General features: G+C 46.4%; 1 protein-coding gene across 11 annotated transcripts in view; it reads left to right on the forward strand.

The window, feature by feature from the left end:
- Window positions 1–1,048: 1,048 nt before the first annotated feature.
- LOC6616696 (trithorax group protein osa) overlaps window positions 1,049–21,659 on the forward strand; it is a 29,970-nt gene continuing 9,359 nt past the window's right edge. For 2 of the 11 annotated variants that reach the window (XM_032720877.1, XM_032720872.1), the window contains exons 1-9: window positions 1,052–1,439; window positions 2,464–3,543; window positions 10,956–11,249; window positions 11,314–11,532; window positions 19,514–19,670; window positions 19,730–20,122; window positions 20,256–20,996; window positions 21,063–21,244; window positions 21,309–21,569. In XM_032720877.1, coding sequence (XP_032576768.1) covers window positions 2,629–3,543; window positions 10,956–11,249; window positions 11,314–11,532; window positions 19,514–19,670; window positions 19,730–20,122; window positions 20,256–20,996; window positions 21,063–21,244; window positions 21,309–21,569 — 3,162 coding nt within the window. In that variant the 5' untranslated portion in view covers window positions 1,052–1,439; window positions 2,464–2,628. Of the gene's footprint in view, window positions 1,440–2,463; window positions 3,544–10,955; window positions 11,250–11,313; window positions 11,533–19,005; window positions 19,103–19,513; window positions 19,671–19,729; window positions 20,123–20,255; window positions 20,997–21,062; window positions 21,245–21,308; window positions 21,570–21,659 lie in introns of those variants that run through there. The other 9 variants (XM_002041015.2, XM_032720875.1, XM_032720873.1 and 6 more) reach the window with 8 other exon arrangements.

The raw sequence follows: 21,659 nt of genomic DNA on the forward strand, positions 1-21,659 counted from the left end.
CTCTTATTAGTAAATTGTGCAAGCAGTGTACTAAGCAATAATATTCAATAGAATAGAATATAATTCATTACTAATATAATTAGAATAAGCAATTTTTTAATTTTTTCGGGTGACATCCTTGACCAAAAAATATTTTTTTAACTTTGTAAGTAAGAAATACGGAAGCCAGTAAATCGAACACCTAGTGTTCTACAGGAATAAATTAAATAAATTTGAGCAATGTTTGTTATTATGATCTATGCCAAAGGGCGACTCTTGATATTAAAAGTTTAAAAAAAAAATTTGAGAAAACTTACTTGAATTAAAATTAAAAAAATAAAATTTAAATAAAAGAATTTGTTATTACGGATTAATTAAGCTGATGTTGTTTACGATCTTTTTGAATTAGATTTTTTCGGTAGTTTTGTATGGTATCGATAATTAGCAAACAAAAAATTACGAATATATCGATGCTTAAACTCGCTGTAGTTTCTTGCTCTGCAATCTATTGCTTGCTTTGATAAGCGGGGTCTAAACTTTTAAAATTGTTTTTACTTTTTAATATAATTCCAAAAGTTCAATATTAATATACTTTTGTCGGCACCAATAAACAACAACACAGATATTGCAATTTGGCTTAAAAACTTTAAATTGATGTATTTCTAAACCGAAAGAGCTGGCCACAAATAAAGCTTTCTAGTTTTTATAACTTTTATATCTTCACAAAGTTATACAAAACTGAAAATTTTAGCACGCCGTTGAATTTGAGTTAAGTTTCCGTTTAAAATACCGCAATAAAGATGGCGTCCCAGAGTAGCGAGAAATCGAAATGGATGAAAACTCATTATTGCGTCACACTCAAATATCGCTAATGCGCCACCTTTTGATTTATATATATATTTAAGAAGTGACCCGGCACTTAAAATAAATATTTATTGAAGACAATAAATAAAAAATAGTATGAAGTTGGATAAAGCGATTAAATTTCGTGCTAGAGCTATCAGGAACTATCGAAACGAGCCCCGATAGTGTATCGCAGTCCCAAACACTCTACGTATCGATACTATCGTGCGTGCTATCCGCTCTAATCTTGTACAGGCTCGCTTCTTCGTCATGCTGCGAATTTGTTCGAAAAATAAGTGAAATACAGCGCATTAATAGTGAAAAGTATGTGCAGCCTGTGCAGGGCCCAACTGGCGATCAGCCGCGTGTGATTGTGGCCGCCGCATCAGCGTTTTGGCAGCGCCCCAGCCTGGCGAAAAACCATCGAAAAAAAAGAAGAGAAAAGAACGCCAGGCGCAGACAGACAAGACTTGCATACACTACTACTTGAATCGTTTCATTTCGTTCCGTTCGTATACCGAGTTTGCTGCCCTGTCCCTGTCTTCTCACGCGAGTTCGTTTTTAGTATATATAGCCAGTCTGTGGACGGTCGTCAATGCGTGAATATTCTTCTATGTGTAAGTGGTGTGCGTGTATGTAGATTTCTGGTTAAGAAAAGCCCCAAAAACCAAAGCGCCCCGCAAAATATATATTGAGTCTTCTTGGCCCAACAACAAATCTGCCGCCGGACTTTCGCCCGAGGGCGAGTGAAAAATTCAGTTTCTCTCCTCTCGACGATGCACTTTGGAGGCTGTGTGAGTGTGTGTGCGAGTGAGTGCGTGTGTGTATACATATGCAAATGATTGGATGTCGAATCCTTGCATCATCATCATCATCTTCATAAACACTTGGCGAAAAACCGTAGGAAAACGCAAGCAGTCGAACAAAAAAAGAGAGCCTCTCAAGACAACGGCAGCGGCCAAAAGTGAACGCGCAACAAACGCGGCCAAGCAGGCGCGGCAATTATTTATAAATCTTAAGCGTTAGCCCCCCTCTCTCTCCCACTCACAAAAAGAAAATAAGTTAAACAATTGTGAGATGATGCCCCTTCGTCCATTGCATTCCAGTGCTGTGTAAACGCGAAAAATCGGCATAGAAAATAATTACGAAAAAATCATTACTGTGCTGCCCGTTTCATTCGTTTCACACAGAAACTAATAAAGCGAGCAAGGGAGAGAGTGAGCGAGCGAGCGAGAGCGCCGTATGCCTTCAGCCTGGCTGGCGAGCAAGTGCAAGTGAGACGGAAAGGGATACGGCGTGTGCGTGTATAGCCGCCAAATGTGAAAAGAGAGAGCGAGAGCGCCAACGAGAGTAGCTGCGCTCAAACTGCGAGAGCGGTTGCGGCAGGGTTGTCAACGCATTACGATTTGCCCACCGTACGCGGCGGAAAATAAATTGTTGTGGTATTGGTGCTGCCTGTTCGAGTGAGCATGTGTGTGCGTGTGTTAGTAGCGGACTTTTCAATACACAACAGCCCACGAACGAGTACAAATTATTTATGTTTAACCCGCTCGATTTAGGCCCAGTGATATAGGACTGACCCCTTTAATAAGCCAGACCCCCTTTGCCAAATGCTAATCCCCCGTTTTTGATAACTTGCAGCTAACATAACCTCAAACTCGCCGCTGCAGTCGTCGTCATCATCAGCGTCAGCGTTGTTGTTGGTGGTTACCGGTGCTCCATCAGTAGCCGCCACACATCTGGGAAAATCCGATCCGGAAAATCTGGGAGATCGGGAGCAGCGCAGCCAGAAGCCGATGAGCAGCCATGAATGAGAAAATAAAGTCGCCGCAAACACAGCAGCAGCAGCAAGGTGGCGCTCCCGCCCCTGCTGCCACGCCCCCATCGGCTGGAGCGGCACCTGGTGGCGCTACACCGCCAACCTCTGGCCCGCCCACGCCCAACAACAACAGCAACAACGGCAGCGATCCCAGCATCCAGCAGCAACAACAAAATGTTGCCCCACATCCATACGGCGCACCACCGCCCCCAGGATCTGGTCCTGGAGGACCACCAGGACCGGACCCAGCTGCAGTCATGCACTATCATCATCTGCACCAGCAACAACAGCAGCATCCGCCACCACCCCATATGCAGCAACAGCAGCACCACGGCGGACCTGCACCACCACCGCCCGGAGGAGCACCTGAGCATGCGCCCGGTGTCAAGGAGGAGTACGCTCACTTGCCGCCGCCTCATCCACATCCAGCGTACGGTCGCTACCACGCCGATCCCAACATGGATCCCTATCGCTATGGCCAGCCGCTGCCAGGTGGAAAGCCTCCACAGCAACAACAGCCACATCCTCAACAGCAACCCCCGCAGCAACCGGGGCCCGGTGGCTCACCCAATCGTCCGCCTCAGCAGCGCTATATACCCGGGCAGCCGCCGCAGGGACCGACGCCAACGTTAAACTCTCTGCTCCAGTCCTCGAATCCTCCGCCTCCGCCGCAGCATCGCTACGCCAACACCTACGATCCCCAGCAGGCGGCCGCTTCGGCGGCAGCGGCTGCTGCGGCTCAGCAACAGCAGGCCGGTGGACCGCCTCCACCAGGACACGGACCGCCGCCACCGCAGCACCAGCCATCGCCGTACGGAGGGCAACAGGGCGGTTGGGCACCGCCACCAAGGCCCTACAGTCCGCAACTGGGACCGTCGCAGCAGTACAGGACACCACCACCGGTAAGTGATTAAAAAGAGGATATTTGGGGATAACAAGGTTAAAGAAATACATGGTTTCTTGGGATAGAAAAGTTGTAAATTGAAAGGTATATTTAGTTGTGCCCTTAAAAATGTTTGGAAGATACATCTGAAAGTCAAAATGATAATATGCAGTTATATAGTCTCCAAACGTAACATATTTGTTAAATACTTTGTTCTGGTGTAATACGTTATAGTATTTATCAAATTCGTTTTACTTCACATCTTCTGAAAATAGGAAATGCGTTTAAGTCTTTTCAAGTCTTAGTATCTCATTTCATATTTGTTCGGGGGTAACCTTCGGCTTTAAAGTAACAAAAACCCGCATGGTAGCTTAAACGCCTTCCAGGATAGAAACTTTATGTAAAGGACACAATAAATGTTGTGTTTCTGTAACACAATAACCATTTTCCAAAAAGAATAATATTAAATGATCTAGTTGTTGCACCAGAAATGGTGTCATTGTGCCTAAAGGCAACCTTTTAAAGACTGAATACAGAGAATCTTATCGCCAGGGGTTTCCTTGTGTTTTTTTATTTTAGAGCTGTCTTGACATTGACACTGATTTTGATTCCATCGACCCCGAACCCGCACACACACACTTACTTACTGGAGTATTTCCATGTGCAGGCCTCCACGGCATGTGTTTCATGTTGTTGTTGGTGCGGTTGTCGCTGGTGGCTTTGTGCTAGCTATCTCCCTCCCCCAACCTCCTACCCACCGCACTCCACACACCCACTGCCCACTCATTCCATGGAGAGGGGCTCGTCACGTTTTGTGCACATGTATTCGTTTGGGAGTGTGTGTGCGTGGGAGGGAGGCTGCAATATTTACTGTTACTTTTTAGGGTTTCGTCTTGGTCGCACTTCATTCAGTTCACTGAAGATTTGCCAAGTCCCACTCGAAGGAAAGAATATAAAAAAGGGGCAGAAGCGGCAGACACACTGACACACATAACGTAAAAACATTGTACTCAGATTCCGCGCCTTTTTCGCCCGCCCCTCCCACTTGGTTCCCTGCTCCTCCTCCTTTAGATACCCCCATCCCCTTGAAAATTCGCTGTTTAAGTGCCGGGTGTTGTTGTGCTTTAGTTGTTGTTACTGGGCGAAGCCGGGTGAGAGTGAGGGAGACGGACAGCAGAGAACCGGCACTTGCCGCCGCAAAACAATAACAACAAAAGGCCGCACCGCAACGGTAAAATAAGAAGACAAAGAATAAGAAGAAGCAGCGGAATAACAAGAAAGAGTTTCGTACACAAAAATGTTGAGGCATTCATTCACATTCTTTAGGGTTTTTAGGGTTTCCTGTTCCCTTCATGTCAACATTATCGACGGCCTGTTGGCCTCGTGTCTGATTGGAATAATTTTAAAGTTTATGCATTGTTAGTGTTAAATGTTAAAAGACAGAAGAAGTAGATATCTCTACTCAAAACATGCAATGCAGTGAATGAAGTAGTTATTTCTTACTCTTTTCTTGACATTATGACTGTATAATTATAGACAACAAAACATATGTATGTATGTATATCAAACAGTAATGAGTCGAGCCATTTTTATCAGTCGATATAACTACATAGTAGTATTAAAAGCGAATGTAAAAAAGTGTTATACGGAACATAAAGATACCTTAAAATCGCTCGTGTGAAAACGTACAATCCTCTACAATTTAACTAATGGAAACACCAATCTGCACTTTATACGTTTTAATGGAAAAAAGAAATAGAATGTTTTGGGTTGGTTATGAACTTGTAGTACCTGTAGATTTTTTTGGACTTCTTCTTCTTTTCACAGTTAGTTTTGCGTTGAAAACACTGAAAGAATATACATTTGTCAAAGAGGATTACTCATTGTAATCCCTGATATGAAGAATTTGCTATCAGTTGTGTCAAGCGATAAAGCGCTTGAAGTTGGTTTTTGGTTTGGTTTGCTTGGTTTATTGGCCCCAATGGAGAAGCACGTGATATGATTTCACGTTTTGAATTAAACGGAAACCGGTTAATTGTTTTATTAGTGGGGTAGTGTGGTAGTTAGGGGGCTTACCCGCAGCCCAACAAACTCATATTTTGTGGTCCGATTCCGTGTCTATGTAGTCATCGGTCTGCTTCTGGCATATTTGATGTCACTGCAGTAGTAGGATCAATTGTTTTGGTACTTCATGAATGGTTTGGTTTGGTGTGGCGCGGATGTAGATGCGATGTCTCATATGCGAGTCAACGAACTTTGATGTCGACGATTAGACAGAGAAATATAAACAAATCTAGGTGTGAACACACAAATCAAAGCGATCCGCTAGGGTTAGACATGTGCGATGCGGTGCGATGCGATGTGATGCGACCTTCGAGAGCTTTTGTTTATGGCTCAGTGTTGGTTGTGTCTCTATGTGTAGGTAGGTAGTGCGAAATAAAAAAAAAGACTGAAAAAAGAGTCTAGAAGCGCTGCTATCCAATGTCATGTGTTTGTTTGATTGTTTGCCTCGCTCGGCGGGCTTGTGTGCATAAACAAAGAAATCAAATTGCCGGCAGAGTGTGACTTACGCGTGCATGCAATAAATACATATACTCGCATGCATACTTACGTATCAAACATACATAGGTACAACCAAGTAGGCACCGTAATCAAAGGCAATAACAGAGAAACTTGTTGTTGTCACAGCTGATTCTCCCTCCCTCTCTCTGTTTTGGGGTAGGAGAAGCAGAAGAAGAAGGGGCGGAGGTGGAGGAGGGGTTAGCCGGCAAGCTGTGGAGGAAGCAGAAACCAAAACAAAATAAAAATGAAAATCAAGTGAAACCGCGCACAGTCAAAAGAGAGGAGGTGGAGGTGTAGATGTGGAAGGGGGAGGAGGGCTCGACTATGATGACATGCCTTGGCTCACTCACTCTACCCCTCTCTTTCTTCGAGTGCAAGTGTGCTAGATGCATCCCGTTATGCTCCCCATACATCCTTGACGTTCCGTTTGATTCTCCTTTGAGGTCAACAGGTGCAAGGCGAGCGACAACACTTTTGGGCATATATTAAAGAGCTTAAAGGCCTCTTTTCCGCCTCTTTTTTTTGGTGGTACTTCCGCTTCATGTTTGTTATTTTTTGGGGAAAGGCAAAAGGCATTGCATTAACCGCTCTTTTCGTTTGTGTCTTTGTTGTTCCTGTTTGGCTTTCTTCCGACTCTACCTTCACCTCCTCCGGCGCTTTGTGTTTTTTTTTTATTTCGAGAGAGTTGATGTCTGTGTTCCGGCTTGTTTATGCCGTTTCTTCGCATGTATGGGTTGGCCTGCTTTTATTGGAGGAGTGCCTTTAAAGTTTGACCTACAAAAAGTGGAGCACACAAAACCGTTGCCTTGCCTTTGCCTTAACGGTTATTGTCCCTTCTTGATGGGGATCCTTCTCTTCCTCATTTCTTTATTTGCCTTTTCTCTGACTCTCTTTTTCGCCCAGCCGTTTCCCTTATTTGGATGCAACCTGATGGAAAATCAGCAACAATTTTTAAATTTAACTATATGTACATTTTTCCAATGAATGATAGAAAATTTACAAATTTGTTATCTTACCTCACGATTAATGTATACGTAAACCTACGTTAGGTAATCGTGAGGTTTGGCTTTTAAATAAACGTTACAATAGTTAATCATTTATCATAAGTACTACCTATAAAAAGGAAATGTTGGAACAAATATAAAGTGACAAGAACCCAAAAAACCATCATCATAACAGGCAGAGGAGCACCAAATTTAATTAAACACACAGGGAGTGAGAGGTAATCGCTTAACATTTTTGAGTAATATTTTGCGACAGTTGTCGGAGGGGATTGCTGCATTGGTTTATTTCAGTTGCCTTGTTTATCTTTCTGCAACTGCTGCCAATGTGAATGGGCGCGTGGAGAGTGCGACATTGTATTAAAAATTACGCCTGTTCGAGAGCTGTGCACATAATTCCTTCCATTTGCCGGCAGCAACAGCGGGAGTAGCCAGCAGGGACGTCCTTCCCCCGGCCACCCCATTCCCCTTGTTCTTTTCCACCCCCTCACACACACACATACATACAACCCTTGCAACTGCCACTGCCGGCTTTACCTTTACTGCCACAAAATCGCATTTACCACGTTTTTCCCTTCGCACAATTTATATGCAATCGACCTCCGCCCGTGGGTGTGTGTGCGTATGTATCTGTGTGTCTGTTGGTTATGAAATTATAAACCCAGGATCAAGGAGACGAGGAGCGGAGCGGAGCGAAGGGGACAGAGGCAAACAGGACCACTCCCTTGGCTGCTGCGCTTTGTTTTTGTTCCCGCGATATTTTAATACATGTAGCCGGCTTTTAGCTGGAAAACCTACCACCATCCGAACGAGAACTCAGAGCCCTGAATTCAGAATTTCAGTTGTTCCCGTCCCATCCCCCCGATCCTATCCCGATTTCCCCGAACTTAATTCCGAGCGACGTTCGTTCCAACCGTCATTCGTTCGTTACAGTCATTGTATGAGTGTGTGGCTGTGTGTATCTGTGTGTGTGCGTTTGTGCCACCGTACGACCCTTGCTGCATTAATTCAAATTCCACTTCAGTTTCTACCCGCCGTTACCGTTTCTGCTTTTGATTTTCATCCATGATGAGTTTTCCCTTTTTCTTTCTTTTTTCCTTTTTAACTTTATTTCTCGTTGCCTCGTTCGCTCGCTCCGCACACACAGATACACACGCACACAGCGGAGCACGAAAACCATCCATTCATGTTTCCTGTCACCCTGCAGTGGACCGACCCAACCGAACGAGGAACGACCAACCATCCTCGGCGACGTCGTGGCCGTTGTCGATTGTTGTTGGAGTTGCCGTTGTTGTTCTCGTTACCCGAACGACGGGATCTGGCTTTGGCCCTTGGTTCTGGCTCTGGCTGAGAGGCTATGTTCCTGTTTCTGTTTCTGATTCTGGCTATATAGCGCTGGCTTCCTTGCCTTGGGTTGCCTTGTCTTGCCTTTCCTTAGCATTGCTTACCTTTGGCCAGGCCAACAGTGTTGACTTGTTTGCAGAGGGAATTATAGCCAATGCCTTAAGTAGGGCTTATAAGCAATGTCTCTAAAATAATCAATAGATTTGAAGTTCCATAAGAATATTTTCTTGGAAATTTGTAGATCTTTTTCTATATATCCATTCAAAGATTCTTATGTTCTTATGACTTTTCACATTATGGGTTCGAAAACAATTTGTGCTATCTCTTTTAACCAATCTTATAGAAAATGTGTAATTATAATAGGGTGTTTTTGTTATAGATAGTTGGGACACAAGGGATATACTCAATTAAATTGCAATTTGTAATTTTTTGTTAACTGTGTTAAGCCAAGGGAGATAGCGGGTTTGGTTATATAGCTACACAGTTGAACAGAAAATTAATAACATTTTTAAAGGCCCGTCAAATAATACCATGAATTCAAAAAATGTATCTGGCCAGTTTTGCCACAAAAGTAGCTAGGGTGCCAGCACTTCCCTGTCTTGGTTGGCTCCCTCGTTCGTTCCCTCATTGCTGTGAGTTTCCATTAGATTTATTGCCACATTTTACTCCGGGCTGTGGCATTCGGAGCGATGTTGTTGCCCGGCTACATTTGTGTGTACGCCGCTGTGGGGTTTTCTGTTTGCGAGGGCGAACCTATGTGCTATGTGCTAGCTTGCCAAGCGCCTCTCCACTTGCCATGTCAGACGGTCGCTGCTCTGTGCTGCGTTGCGACTTGGTCCGCCTTGTCGCACCACGTCAAGTTGAAAATCCTTTCATTAATGGCATCCAAAGCTCTTTCCCACACACACACACACACAGACAGACTTTGGCACATACACCGCCACATGGCACATGGCATGCCTGGTTTTTGCTCGTCCTGCTCCAGTTGTCTGCCCCACAGGCCAGGTTCCAGCGAGGTGTCCTCTCCGTCTTGGAGCTCCTTTTCCCTGGCTTTGTTGCAACTTTGTCGTTGGCATGGCCTGGCCTGGCCTGGTCTGGTCGCCTCTGCACATGCACATCCTCATGTATGTGCGTCCGTAAGTTTCACTTTATATTCCACTCAAGTGGATTTCTTCTTCTGGCGCTGTGACGGGTCACGGAGTGGCAGAGGGAACCAGCAGCAGGAGCAGGAGCCACGAGTGGCAGGCAATCGACTGCCCCCGTCCCAGCTAGAAGTTATGCGTCCTCCTTCAGGACAGAGCTTCGTAATTTTAACTGATTGGGAAGGACGTGGACAACGCAGGTCGCTTTTCTAGCACTGTGGAATGTTGCCAAGATTATAATGGTATTGAAATTTATTGAATATCTCTGGAATCTGATTTGCTAATATTGCATCGCTACAATTGCTTAATTTGCTTTATTTTTATAGAGGAATGAATGTCGTTATATTTTAAAGATTTTTTTTAATAAAATATATATTATTTGCTATCTAAAATTATCTATAGTTTCTGAATTTAAAATGAAAACTGGAAAAAGCTTGCTTTAGCTATCCGCTGTAGCTAACTTTCCGCCCTGCATTGTAAAAACGAATGTGTAGGTGCTTTCCCGTTATATTGGTGTATTTCAACTTTTTATTGCCAGCATTTAGGATCCTTTGGCAGCATATTTTCTGAACTGTCTCCTTTTAATCTGCGCATTTGTGACTGTCAAGTGACAGCAGCACACCCGAGGGTGCGTCGATGTCGCTCCCTTTCACCCCAACCCCCGAATGCGATGGATGTGCAGTGTACACACACGCCACAGTGAGCGCCAAATAATTAGGGGCACTTGTGCTGTGCAGTCGGGGTCAATTCCAATTACCGTCTAGTTTTCCCTTGCAGCTGCACAATCGCATATTAATTGCTGGAAATTTCCAATGCAGAGAGTCCTAATCCGAGGACATCCACTGTAGAGCTGCCGAACACACATGACCAAGAGGGTGTGTATTTGGGCGCGAATTTACGGGAATCGGTTGTGGAATATCGATTAAAATGATATATACAATAAAATGGAATGTGCAGCTCTCGCACACAGACGAAGCATCGGCGAAGCCAAACGCAAATAATTGATGAATTGCAGGGGAAAGCAGAGTGTGGGAGGATATAAATAGAGTCTAAGAGAGACAGAGCGAGATGCCTGTAATTAAAAACCCATGTGACGTCTCTGTCGCCTCTCCAATTTAACCCTCTAAAGACCCACGTGACACGTCCGTAGCTCGATAGAAAACTCGCTATTAACATTTGAAAGTCTAAGAACTAAAGTGTTGTAGGTGGTGGAGTGCTAATTGGATTTTCAATAATGAATTCAACGATTCAACAGCTTTATCCTTAGTATACTTCTACATACATATGACCACTCAGAGGTAGTGGGTTAAACTTTGACGTTCATTAGATATTTATTAGTCTGCTTTTGGCTTTTATTGATCCAAATGATTTTTCTTCCACAGACAAACACTTCCAGGGGTCAGTCACCCTATCCGCCAGCTCACGGTCAAAATTCAGGTTCCTATCCTAGTTCGCCGCAGCAGCAACAGCAACAACAGCAGCAGCAGCAACAGCAGGCGGGTCAGCAGCCCGGCGGTCCTGTGCCAGGCGGACCACCTCCAGGTGCCGGACAGCAGCCGCCGCAGCAGAACACACCGCCAACATCTCAATATTCGCCGTACCCGCAACGCTATCCAACACCGCCGGGTCTGCCGGCGGGCGGATCCAACCATCGAACTGCCTACTCGACGCACCAGGTAAGGAGCTACAAGATAGCAGCGTCTCTTTCAGAATTAATCAATCAACCATCTTCATGCGCAGTATCCCGAACCGAATCGACCTTGGCCAGGTGGGTCGTCGCCCAGTCCCGGTTCCGGACATCCCTTGCCGCCCGCCTCACCGCACCACGTGCCGCCACTGCAGCAGCAGCCGCCACCACCGCCACACGTCAGCGCCGGCGGACCTCCTCCCAGCAGCAGTCCGGGCCATGCGCCCAGTCCATCGCCACAACCATCGCAGGCGTCGCCCTCGCCGCACCAGGTAAGCGATTGTATATGATTTGATTGTTTTACTCCCTGGAGAAAGATTGTTGATTATCTAGAAAGTTGATGCATTATGAGAAGTAACGAAAGCAACGCCAAGGACACCATTTCCATTATTTCTCCATCTCTAAGCAAACATTCAGATATAGAAAATGAAAATATAGTCCATTGGTTCTTGAATGAATTGTTCCTCAGCTGTCAAAAAAAACATTTTCTTAGCAAACCAATAGGTATAAGCATCGATAATCATATGGTTTATTATCTCTACTGTAAAAGTTGTGAGGAAAGTAATCCATAAATGAGGAAACCGAAACCTCAATGAGTAAGCTCCAATCGAATGTGCGGTAATGCATTCACACATATTATGTTATTATACAATAACAGCTTTATATGGGCAAGCACATTTCCTATTTGCACATTCATTGGATGTTTGGCCGTGGGACCACCCAGTAAGTAGTCCCCTATTCACTACACTACTCGTGTTGGCAGCTTTTCTAGATAATACACATCGAAAGTGGGTCAATAAACTGTGCTGCGTGAACAGCACGTGAACTTGACTCGTGACGTCACACATACGTCTACATTGGCGTCGCACTCTTTACCTGCGATTCCCATTTCCCCCCGTCCCATCCCCAACCAGAAAACGTACCCCAGTGCCTCCATCCCGCCACCGCACCATTCCCTCGTCCACCATCTAGCCCAACAAGAGGCAGGCAGCCAGTCTACAAAAGTTGTTCAGGTCAAATGTTTATGCCTGGCCATGGCACTCGTAGTTCGTACTCATACCGGCACTCATACCCCCACACGAGGGTACTCTAGTACTTATTTTTGGGTTGAGATTGCTCTGCTCTGGCGGATTTTCCTGCCCTCCGCCCAGCGCTCTTCAGATCTTAATACTTGTGTGGGCTTATGATGTTATTTTCTCTGTTTATATATATATACATGTACCTAAACACCTCCCTCTGTTCCCTTGAACTTGAACCGCTATCGTATCCCAACCATGTGCCCGCCTCCCTTTACCTTAACTTTAAAATTGCTTTTAACCTTATCGTTGCTTTTTCTTCTTGTTGTCGTCGACGGCTGTCTTGATTTGTTTTTATGAATTTTAATGATTTTTATTTTGTTTTGATTACTATTTCTTATGGCAGCGGCGGCGTTTTCCCCCTTTGTCTTTTGGTTTATTTTTCGCAACGCTGGCAGTCTGGTTAACCCCCCACCCCTTCCGTTTTATTTTGTTTGTTTAAATCGCATATGCACGTGTTATCAGCATTTTTGGGTTCAGTTAATTGAAAAAGTTTAAAAGGAATATCTGCACAATGCTCTTCACTGGGCTTCAACAAAATTTGTCGTTTGATTTATTATCTATATCGTCGATATGCAATTACTTTTATTTGGCAAATCATTTTCCATAGTATCCATAGTATTATTATATTGGCCGCAGCTGTGGATGTGACGTGCCTGCGGATGTGTGCGTTTGCTTTGTACCCCATTTATTCATTCAGCATGTCCGCGGCCGTCGTGGCTGTCCCTGCTCCCCCTCCTCCTGCGATTCCCCTGCCCCTGCTCATGTTCCACCCGCAAGCCCCATCCCCCGCACTTTGCTCTGCACGGTCGACAATCCTCCTGTGCCCCATACCATTTCTTTATTTCGTATTTCGGTTTTTTCCCCCTCATTCCCTTTATATTTGGTATGTGGCATGTATATGCAACCAACACACTCGCATGACTACACTCAAGATCACACACAAAGCGTCTGTTACCATATATTTGGGTCAATGCCAAGGTCATTGTTGTTCTTGTTCTTGCTTCACCTCCATCTCCTTCGCGTCGTCGATGTTGTTCTTGTTGCCGTTGTTGTTTAGCGGGTTGTTTACATTTTATGTGTACTCTCATCAACTCAGGTCCTCTTCAGCCGCCATCGATCCATATCATTAGCGATAATTGAGGTGGCCATAAACTCTCCTCCAAAGATCTTAAGAGATGGGAAGTCATATATAACTGATAACTATCCTATTATCTCTTCACCTCGAGACCCCTAACCAAATATCTGTATCTTAATTTCCAATTTTCCTGCGTCATACCCGAACCGCTGAATGATTCAAATTACCACATCACTTTCATAACCAAAAGTTCCATTGGATGCCAAAATGAAAAGCGAACGTATAACAATATAAAAATAGTTTTCTCAACCCAGTGCACTCAAATCACTTTACAAAATCAAACCAATCGGTTTTCCTTTGCGTTTTAATTGGGTGTTGCAAGGTTAAATCCGCGTTTCTGGCCAATTCAACACTGAAACCAACTGGAAACGAGCCGAAACCGAACGAAAACTGTAATCAGCCGCAGCCAACGCTGGTTTTAAGCCACTCCAAAGTTCCGAAGTCGGGGGAAGTCCCTGCCCGTCCATTGTTATTTAAGCTGGTCGATTTCGAATTGCATTTTGTAAGCCGCTTTAAATTCGCCGTGTGTTGCTGAACAAAAAGCCAACTGCCAGCAATAATATTTAACTACTGATGGCTTTTAGCCGCTGCTTTCCTCTTACTGCGGCAGTTGGGACACCTTTGCTATATAGCGTGTTATTTAAGCTTCCAGTGGCTGATGGCTGGTGGCAGTCCCATTGATTTTCAAGAGCACACAGCCAGCCCCATCGACGTGTCCTAGTTTAGAAACTTATTTCAAGTCGACTGTTCTGCGTCATATACTCTCTGCTCTGTGGGCAATTGGCATGACTATCTATCTGTATGCCTATCAGCATCTGAAATTTGCGGGCCAGCTAGCCAACCAGCCAGCAGCACACAACTGCTGCATTCATTTAATGCCAGCCGAAATTGTCTGTGGTGCAGTGCACACGGTTGGGGCTTTGGGCCCGAACTCGAACCACCGGCATGCGAATGCCATTGCTATTGCGATTGCGAGCCCAAAAGCCCCAGAGCCACATGGCCGGCCTTTCCGCAAACGGGTCCCCCCATCTTTCCCGTGCCCTGCCCCTTCATTATGGTGTGCCTTCCAACTGCCAATGAACAATTTTGCCGGTTTTTCTCCGTCCGTTGTTACTGGGATTTTAGTGCTCCACTCATTGCTGTGCCTGCCACTCTGCTGCGTTGTCGTTGTTGTTATTGTTGGCAGCAGCGGCGGCGGCATCATCATCGTTTTTCATTTTAACAGGCGGCGCAGCCAGTAAAAAAGGCAAAAATAAAGTCGAAATAAAAGAACGTTCATTTCAGTTGGCGCTGATGCACAGAGAAGAATTCTTTGAAAGGAATATACAGTTTCTACATCCATGTATTATGATTTCTCTGGGCTTGGGATGGTGTGCCAAAGTTCATTCTTTTATAAATGACTTGACCAGAAACCATACTTTAAAGATGTGGTTCTTTATAATATACCATCAAAAGACCTCCCTGCTTATGTTTCAGTGTACTGCCTCGTTTCGAACGCATACAAATTTTATATATACAGAGAGTCGTGTGATTGTGCGCTTGTTTTTCAGTTCACTCGTTTGGATACACACCACGAACGAATCGAAACGAAACGAAACGTTGCTCGAAACGAGTCGAGTTGAGTCGGGTAGGGTCGGTCGGATTGGATCGCTTTGGTCTGGCCTGGCCTGGCTATGGCTTTGGCTTTTGCTTTAGCTATTGCCCTGGCTGTGGCTCTGGCTCTGGCTCTTGCCGGTTCTGGCAGCTCTGGCTGCGACTCTGGGCCGTGTGTTTTCGGTTGGAGCCCAGTGTGCGATTCATGGGACATTTGTCTGAGCTCTCAAAGTGGTTGACTGCCAACGTTGGCTGTTGTTCGTTCGTTGTTCGTTTTTTCGCTTTTACTGCTGCCCGTGGCTGGTTGTCTGTTGCTCTGTTGCTGCGTCGGATTGCCAGTCAGTCTGACAGTCTGTTAGTTTGCCATATTGTAAGTGGATGAGGGCGGAAGGTGCGGGGCAAGGATTGGGGCCACCGACTGACTGCTGCTCCGCTGGCAAAAGCAGCCAACGAGCAAACGAAACGGTACGAAACAAAACGAAGCGAACCAAACCCAACCGAACCGAGCAGATCCAAAGCGACTTGTGCTGCTGGTATACGAATATGCGAGTATTTGTTCTCTATATACAGTGGAACTTCCTTAACTCAAACTATTTATCAAGAACAAAAAACCAAAGAAATCCCTATATATTTCAGATGGTTGATTATTGCTATAATTTTCGAAATGCGTGACTTCCATAACATTCTTGCTAAAAATAGAATTTCTGATAAATTCATAATTTGGATTCAATAAAAATAATAAGTTAAACTTCTGTACCAATAATACTAATCATAATTCAGTATGATTCCGATTTGTAGATCAACACAGGGAAGTTGGACTGTATGTTCATCTGCGTTTTGTGGTACTGTCTGGGTTGCCTTGTGCAATGTACGCCATGCACACTCAACACAATTGCACAAACTTTCGATTCGCTCATAAAATTTCCAGCAAGCGCAAACAGAAATTGCATGAGCATGGATCCGAACGGACTGGGACCCAGAATCGGATTCAGAATCAGAAACAGATCCAGACCCAGACGCAGATGCAGATGGAGACGTAGAGCGACCCTCACCCACACTGGGAGGCGGAGGATGTCTAATGAGCGACAGTCGGACTGGCTGTCGCTCAGCTGTGCTGTGTTCTTTATATACATATATATATATATATATATATATATAGTATCACGTTCCCTGGCTCTGAGGTTAAACCCCTCCGATCCGGCGTACAAGCTGTGTAAAATGAAAACCAACCATTGCACTTGAGGGGGTGGAGATTGCCAGAATGGAAACGACGGGCACTGGGGACTGAGACTGAGACTATGCGGGATGTGGTGAACTATTTTTTGTTTGTTTCGCATTCTCATTGCTTCAGTTTTTGAGGTTTTTACCCTTTGCAGTGGGGCATTATAATTTGTGCTACTTGAGTGGTATTCTTAGCAAAGGGTTTATTTTAACTAGAAGCATAGTTATAGCTAGCTAACCACTCTTACAACGGTGCTGATTAGGAATAGTGCTTGCCTCAAATTTTAAATGGACCTGCTGCCATTTGAATTTAGGACGATAGAGCGTAATCTTTACAACGCATCATCCTACTAACTTTAAACTTACTAATTTGTATGGCAAAACCTTTCAGCTAGGGTATTTCAGAATGCGTTGTGCTTGCGCTGGCCCTTCCCTCTTGTTTTCATTTTTATGATATCCCCGAGTTTATTACTTTTTCTCTCCGACTGGCTGTGTTTATAAATTCCCGGCTGCCCCTTTCCTTTCCGCCGGTTTCGTGTGTGCCGCTCCTTTGTGCATTTAATTCTCTTATTTTTTATCTCTTCGCTGTCCGCATAACAAGCACATGTATGCCAGTCCTTGTTTTTGGTTTCGTTTTTATTTTTTTGCAACGCTCGCTTGCGACATTCGCTGCTAAAGGTTTTAAGGTGATAAGCCACAAAGGTCCCACCAGAGGCACCAGAGGCACCAGTACCGACGGTACCAGCGGTTCCATCGGCAGCAGCTGACAGCCAGACATAAACATACCTACCTACCCATCCAGCCAACAACCAACATGTAGGCATGCATATTCTTTATTTAAATGAACGTCCACAGATGACACGGCATAAAATGCGGTGAAGTGCGCTTTCGAGGGCCAAAAGTCGAACTTGTGGCCAATGCTGCTACATCATCATCGCATCTTGAGAACGAACGATGAAAGATGATGGGGTCTCTGCTTTTTGCTCTTTCGGCTTTCAAGTGGGGTCCAAGGGCGAGTCCCCTTCTCTGAAATCGTGCCCAAAAATCGAACTCTCAACACTTTTGGCGCGCAAATCTTGGCTGAACTTTATTTAGCTGCTCAATTGCGATTGATGGGCCAAGGGTGCCGGGCCAGAGAGGTGTGGGAGGAGGTGTGTTTCCCCATATTTTTATCTTTTTTTTATTATTATTTTTGTTTGCCTCGCATTATTTTCGTTATAAATGATTTCATTGTTGTTGTATCCGCAACGCGCTTGTTTTTCTTTCCAAGTAATTTTTCTACGCGACCACAGGCTTACACACACACAGATGCGGATGCGGACACAGATACAAATAGAGACTACAAACGTGGGCCGCTTGTTGTTTGTGCCCGTCCGTCCGTCCGTCCCCCTAAAGTCGAACCCCACTACGCCCCGTTGGACAAAGCATTCTATCCGGCCTGGCCTTTAGCTTTTCTTCTGCCCGCCTGCTTTTGCTTTTGCCAGCTAGCTTGCTTGCTATTCTCGTCATCGTCTCGCAAGTGGTGTACCGCGCCCGTACCCTTACCGTACCGCCTGGCCCCCTCGAGAAAACCCCTCGCTAAAATGCGAATTCGAATTCGTACGAATGGCCTGGCCTGGTCGTCTTGCCTGGCAGGCAGTGCCGCCGTTGCCGTCGTTGCTTATTTCATTTTATTATATTCCAACATTTAGAGTGTACGTGCCTCGGTATGGGTGTGTATCTGTGTGTGCATGTTTCTGTTCCTTATCTACGTCTTTGTCATCGTTGCCGTTGCCTTTCGTTCGCTTCGAGCGCTCCATAACTACCACAGCCACTTGCCCGATGCCCGGGTAGTCGTAGCCTCCATCCGTCGCCAGAACCCCCGCCGCCATCCCAACCTCTCAATCGCCCCTTGGAACGCTTCAAGTTGCAGCCGTCCGTCGCCTTTGCCTTTGCTGTTGTCGCTCGTCCGCTTGCTCGTTGGCTGGTTGGTTGCTCGGTTGCTCGGTTCGTTCCACATAGCTTTTATGCCCCGCTCAGCTACGTCTCCGCACCCCATCGACATCGCCATCTCATACTATACCATACCATACCATACCATCCCATGCCGCCGCCTTGTGCCGTCAGTTCGTCGTCGTACATTTCATTTCACTTCACTTAATTTCTCAGATACCAAAACGAACAACGTTCGCTCGTTCGTTCGTTCGTTGTATTTTTCTTTCTACTGCCGCTGTGGATTGTCAGGGGCTTAGTATGATTATATTATGAAGGGGGAGTCTTGCTGATAGAAACCCGAATACCTTGAAAACTGTTCTATGCAGAGAGATTTTAATATTATAGGCTTAGATGTACAGAAAAACTTATATTTTTTTATTGAAGCAGTCTGATAAGTACATATAATTCTTATATTACCTAAATATGTATAAAGTTATATTTTGTATTATCATATAGAGGTACCTTTGTGATATCTTAAAACCCCCTTTTCGATGGCGCCCCTGCTCCCACTGAGCTCTCTCCGCTGGGGTTTTTGCCATGGCCCCGTGTGTGAGTGTTTCGAATTGCTGTCGACTTAAGCTTTATGTGCACGTCTGCTGCTGGCTGTTGTTGTAGCTACCATGTGTGCTAGTATGCGAGTGTGCGAGTGGGGCTGTTAGTGTGGAGCTTTTTCTTGATTTTCTTATAAGTTATAGGCGGCAAAAAGTTAAAGTCGTGTCGCATCGCACCGAGTTTCTGGTGCCTGCAGACTGTTTTAAGAGTTGTTATTGTTCGAGCAGCTTGGCGTTTATGAATTCGGATTCCTCCCCCCTGACCGGGTTATAATAATTGTGAGCACGGGTGAGTGGGTGTGGGAGCGGTGAAGGAGTCGCAAATTCCTGAGGCAATGTCAGGAAAGGTCGCGGGACGCGCGGGGAGTACATGTACCCCAACCCCTGAGATCGTTTGGCATCAACATTTGGCATCGGAATGGGTCGAAATACCCACCCAAAACATCTGATTGCCATGAATATGTTTACGACTACCAGCCCAAACCGAAGCTCAGTCATATGCTCGTGTTCCATATCTGTGTGCGTTGGCAGTTGCTTTAATTGCGGTTGCCGCTTGGCTAATTCATAGTTGCTATCACTTTCGTTTAAATGAATAAATACTACAAAAAATGCCACCTGCCGGCCGGCATTTGATGCCATTGCACTTGATTGAATGCACTCTAATAGCGGAACTGGTTCCGGTTGTCTTTTACCTTTCCAGGAGCTAATTGGACAGAACAGCAACGACAGCTCCAGCGGAGGGGCGCACAGTGGCATGGGCTCCGGTCCGCCAGGCACACCCAATCCCCAACAGGTGATGCGACCCACACCCTCGCCCACAGGCTCCTCCGGTTCGCGTTCCATGTCCCCGGCAGTCGGTGAGTATTCAGCATTGATTCAATCTTGAAGCCAGCCTAATTACCCGTTTTTGTTGCAGCTCAAAACCATCCAATCTCGCGTCCGGCGAGCAACCAATCAAGCAGCGGTGGGCCCATGCAACAGCCGCCGGTTGGGGCAGGAGGTCCACCGCCGATGCCACCGCATCCGGGAATGCCAGGAGGTCCGCCCCAACAGCAGCAATCTCAGCAGCAACAAGCATCGAATTCGGCCTCGTCGGCGAGCAATTCGCCACAGCAGACGCCACCGCCGGCTCCGCCGCCCAACCAGGTTATGAACAACATGGCCACGCCCCCACCACCACCGCAAGGGGCAGCTGGAGGAGGTTACCCGATGCCACCGCACATGCACGGCGGCTACAAGATGGGCGGACCGGGCCAGAGTCCCGGTGCTCAGGGATATCCACCGCAGCAGCCACAGCAATATCCACCAGGTAAGATCCCTGGATTGTGTATTTATAAAGGTGCTCCTGCTGTTTTTGCACGTTAATTTCACATGTACATGATTTCCATGCCAAGAAAAGATTCAGCTTTCTATAACACAACTATTCTTTGGCTTGTTTTCAGGAAACTATCCGCCACGCCCGCAGTATCCGCCTGGCGCCTACGCCACCGGACCACCTCCGCCACCCACAAGTCAAGCAGGAGCTGGTGGTGCCAACAGCATGCCCTCTGGTGCTCAAGCTGGTGGCTATCCGGGCCGAGGTATGCCCAACCACACTGGCCAATATCCACCGTACCAGTGGGTACCGCCATCGCCGCAACAGGCCGTGCCCGGCGGAGCTCCCGGTGGTGCGATGGTAGGCAATCACGTGCAAGGCAAGGGCACACCACCACCTCCAGTTGTGGGCGGGCCACCACCACCGCAGGGCAGTGGATCACCGCGTCCACTTAACTATCTGAAGCAGCATTTACAGCACAAGGGCGGCTATGGTGGAAGTCCGACCCCGCCGCAGGGGCCACAGGGGTACGGCAACGGGCCGACCGGAATGCATCCTGGCATGCCAATGGGGCCACCCCACCATATGGGACCCCCGCACGGACCCACCAACATGGGTCCACCCACTAGCACGCCGCCGCAATCCCAAATGCTCCAAGGCGGCCAGCCCCAGGGTCAGGGACAGGGTGCCAGTGGCGGACCGGAAAGCGGTGGACCGGAGCATATATCACAGGACAACGGGATAAGCTCCTCGGGACCTACGGGTGCTGCGGGAATGCATGCGGTCACATCGGTGGTCACCACTGGGCCAGATGGAACGCCCATGGATGAAGTCAGTCAGCAGAGCACGCTTTCGAATGCATCAGCAGGTGAGTTGGCCTGGGATATACAACTTTAAAAGATTCCCGACTAATGTTATTGATATTTTTGCACAGCATCCGGCGAAGATCCACAATGCACCACACCAAAGTCGCGAAAGAATGATCCCTATAGCCAAAGTCACTTAGCCCCGCCGAGCACGTCGCCCCACCCAGTTGTGATGCATCCAGGTGGTGGCCCCGGTGAAGAGTACGATATGAGTTCGCCACCCAACTGGCCACGTCCGGCTGGTAGCCCTGTAAGTGAAGATTGCCCTTAAATCTCAAGTACATACTAAATTGTTCATATTGGTCGTTATACAGCAGGTTTTCAACCACGTTCCGGTGCCGCAAGAGCCGTTCCGCAGCACTATCACCACGACCAAGAAGTCGGACTCGTTGTGCAAACTGTACGAAATGGACGACAACCCGGACCGGCGAGGCTGGCTGGACAAGCTGCGGGCTTTCATGGAAGAGCGGCGCACTCCGATCACAGCCTGCCCCACCATCTCAAAACAGCCACTCGATTTATATAGGTTATATATTTATGTAAAAGAACGTGGCGGATTCGTCGAGGTATGCAAGGTGCCGTAGTAACTCCTTTTACTAACTTCTTTTTAGATTTACTACTAGCAAGACCAAATCAACCAAACCAAACCAAACCAAAACACCACC

This window comes from Drosophila sechellia, chromosome 3R (assembly GCF_004382195.2).
Source record: "Drosophila sechellia strain sech25 chromosome 3R, ASM438219v1, whole genome shotgun sequence".
Taxonomy (NCBI): Eukaryota; Metazoa; Arthropoda; class Insecta; order Diptera; family Drosophilidae; genus Drosophila; species Drosophila sechellia.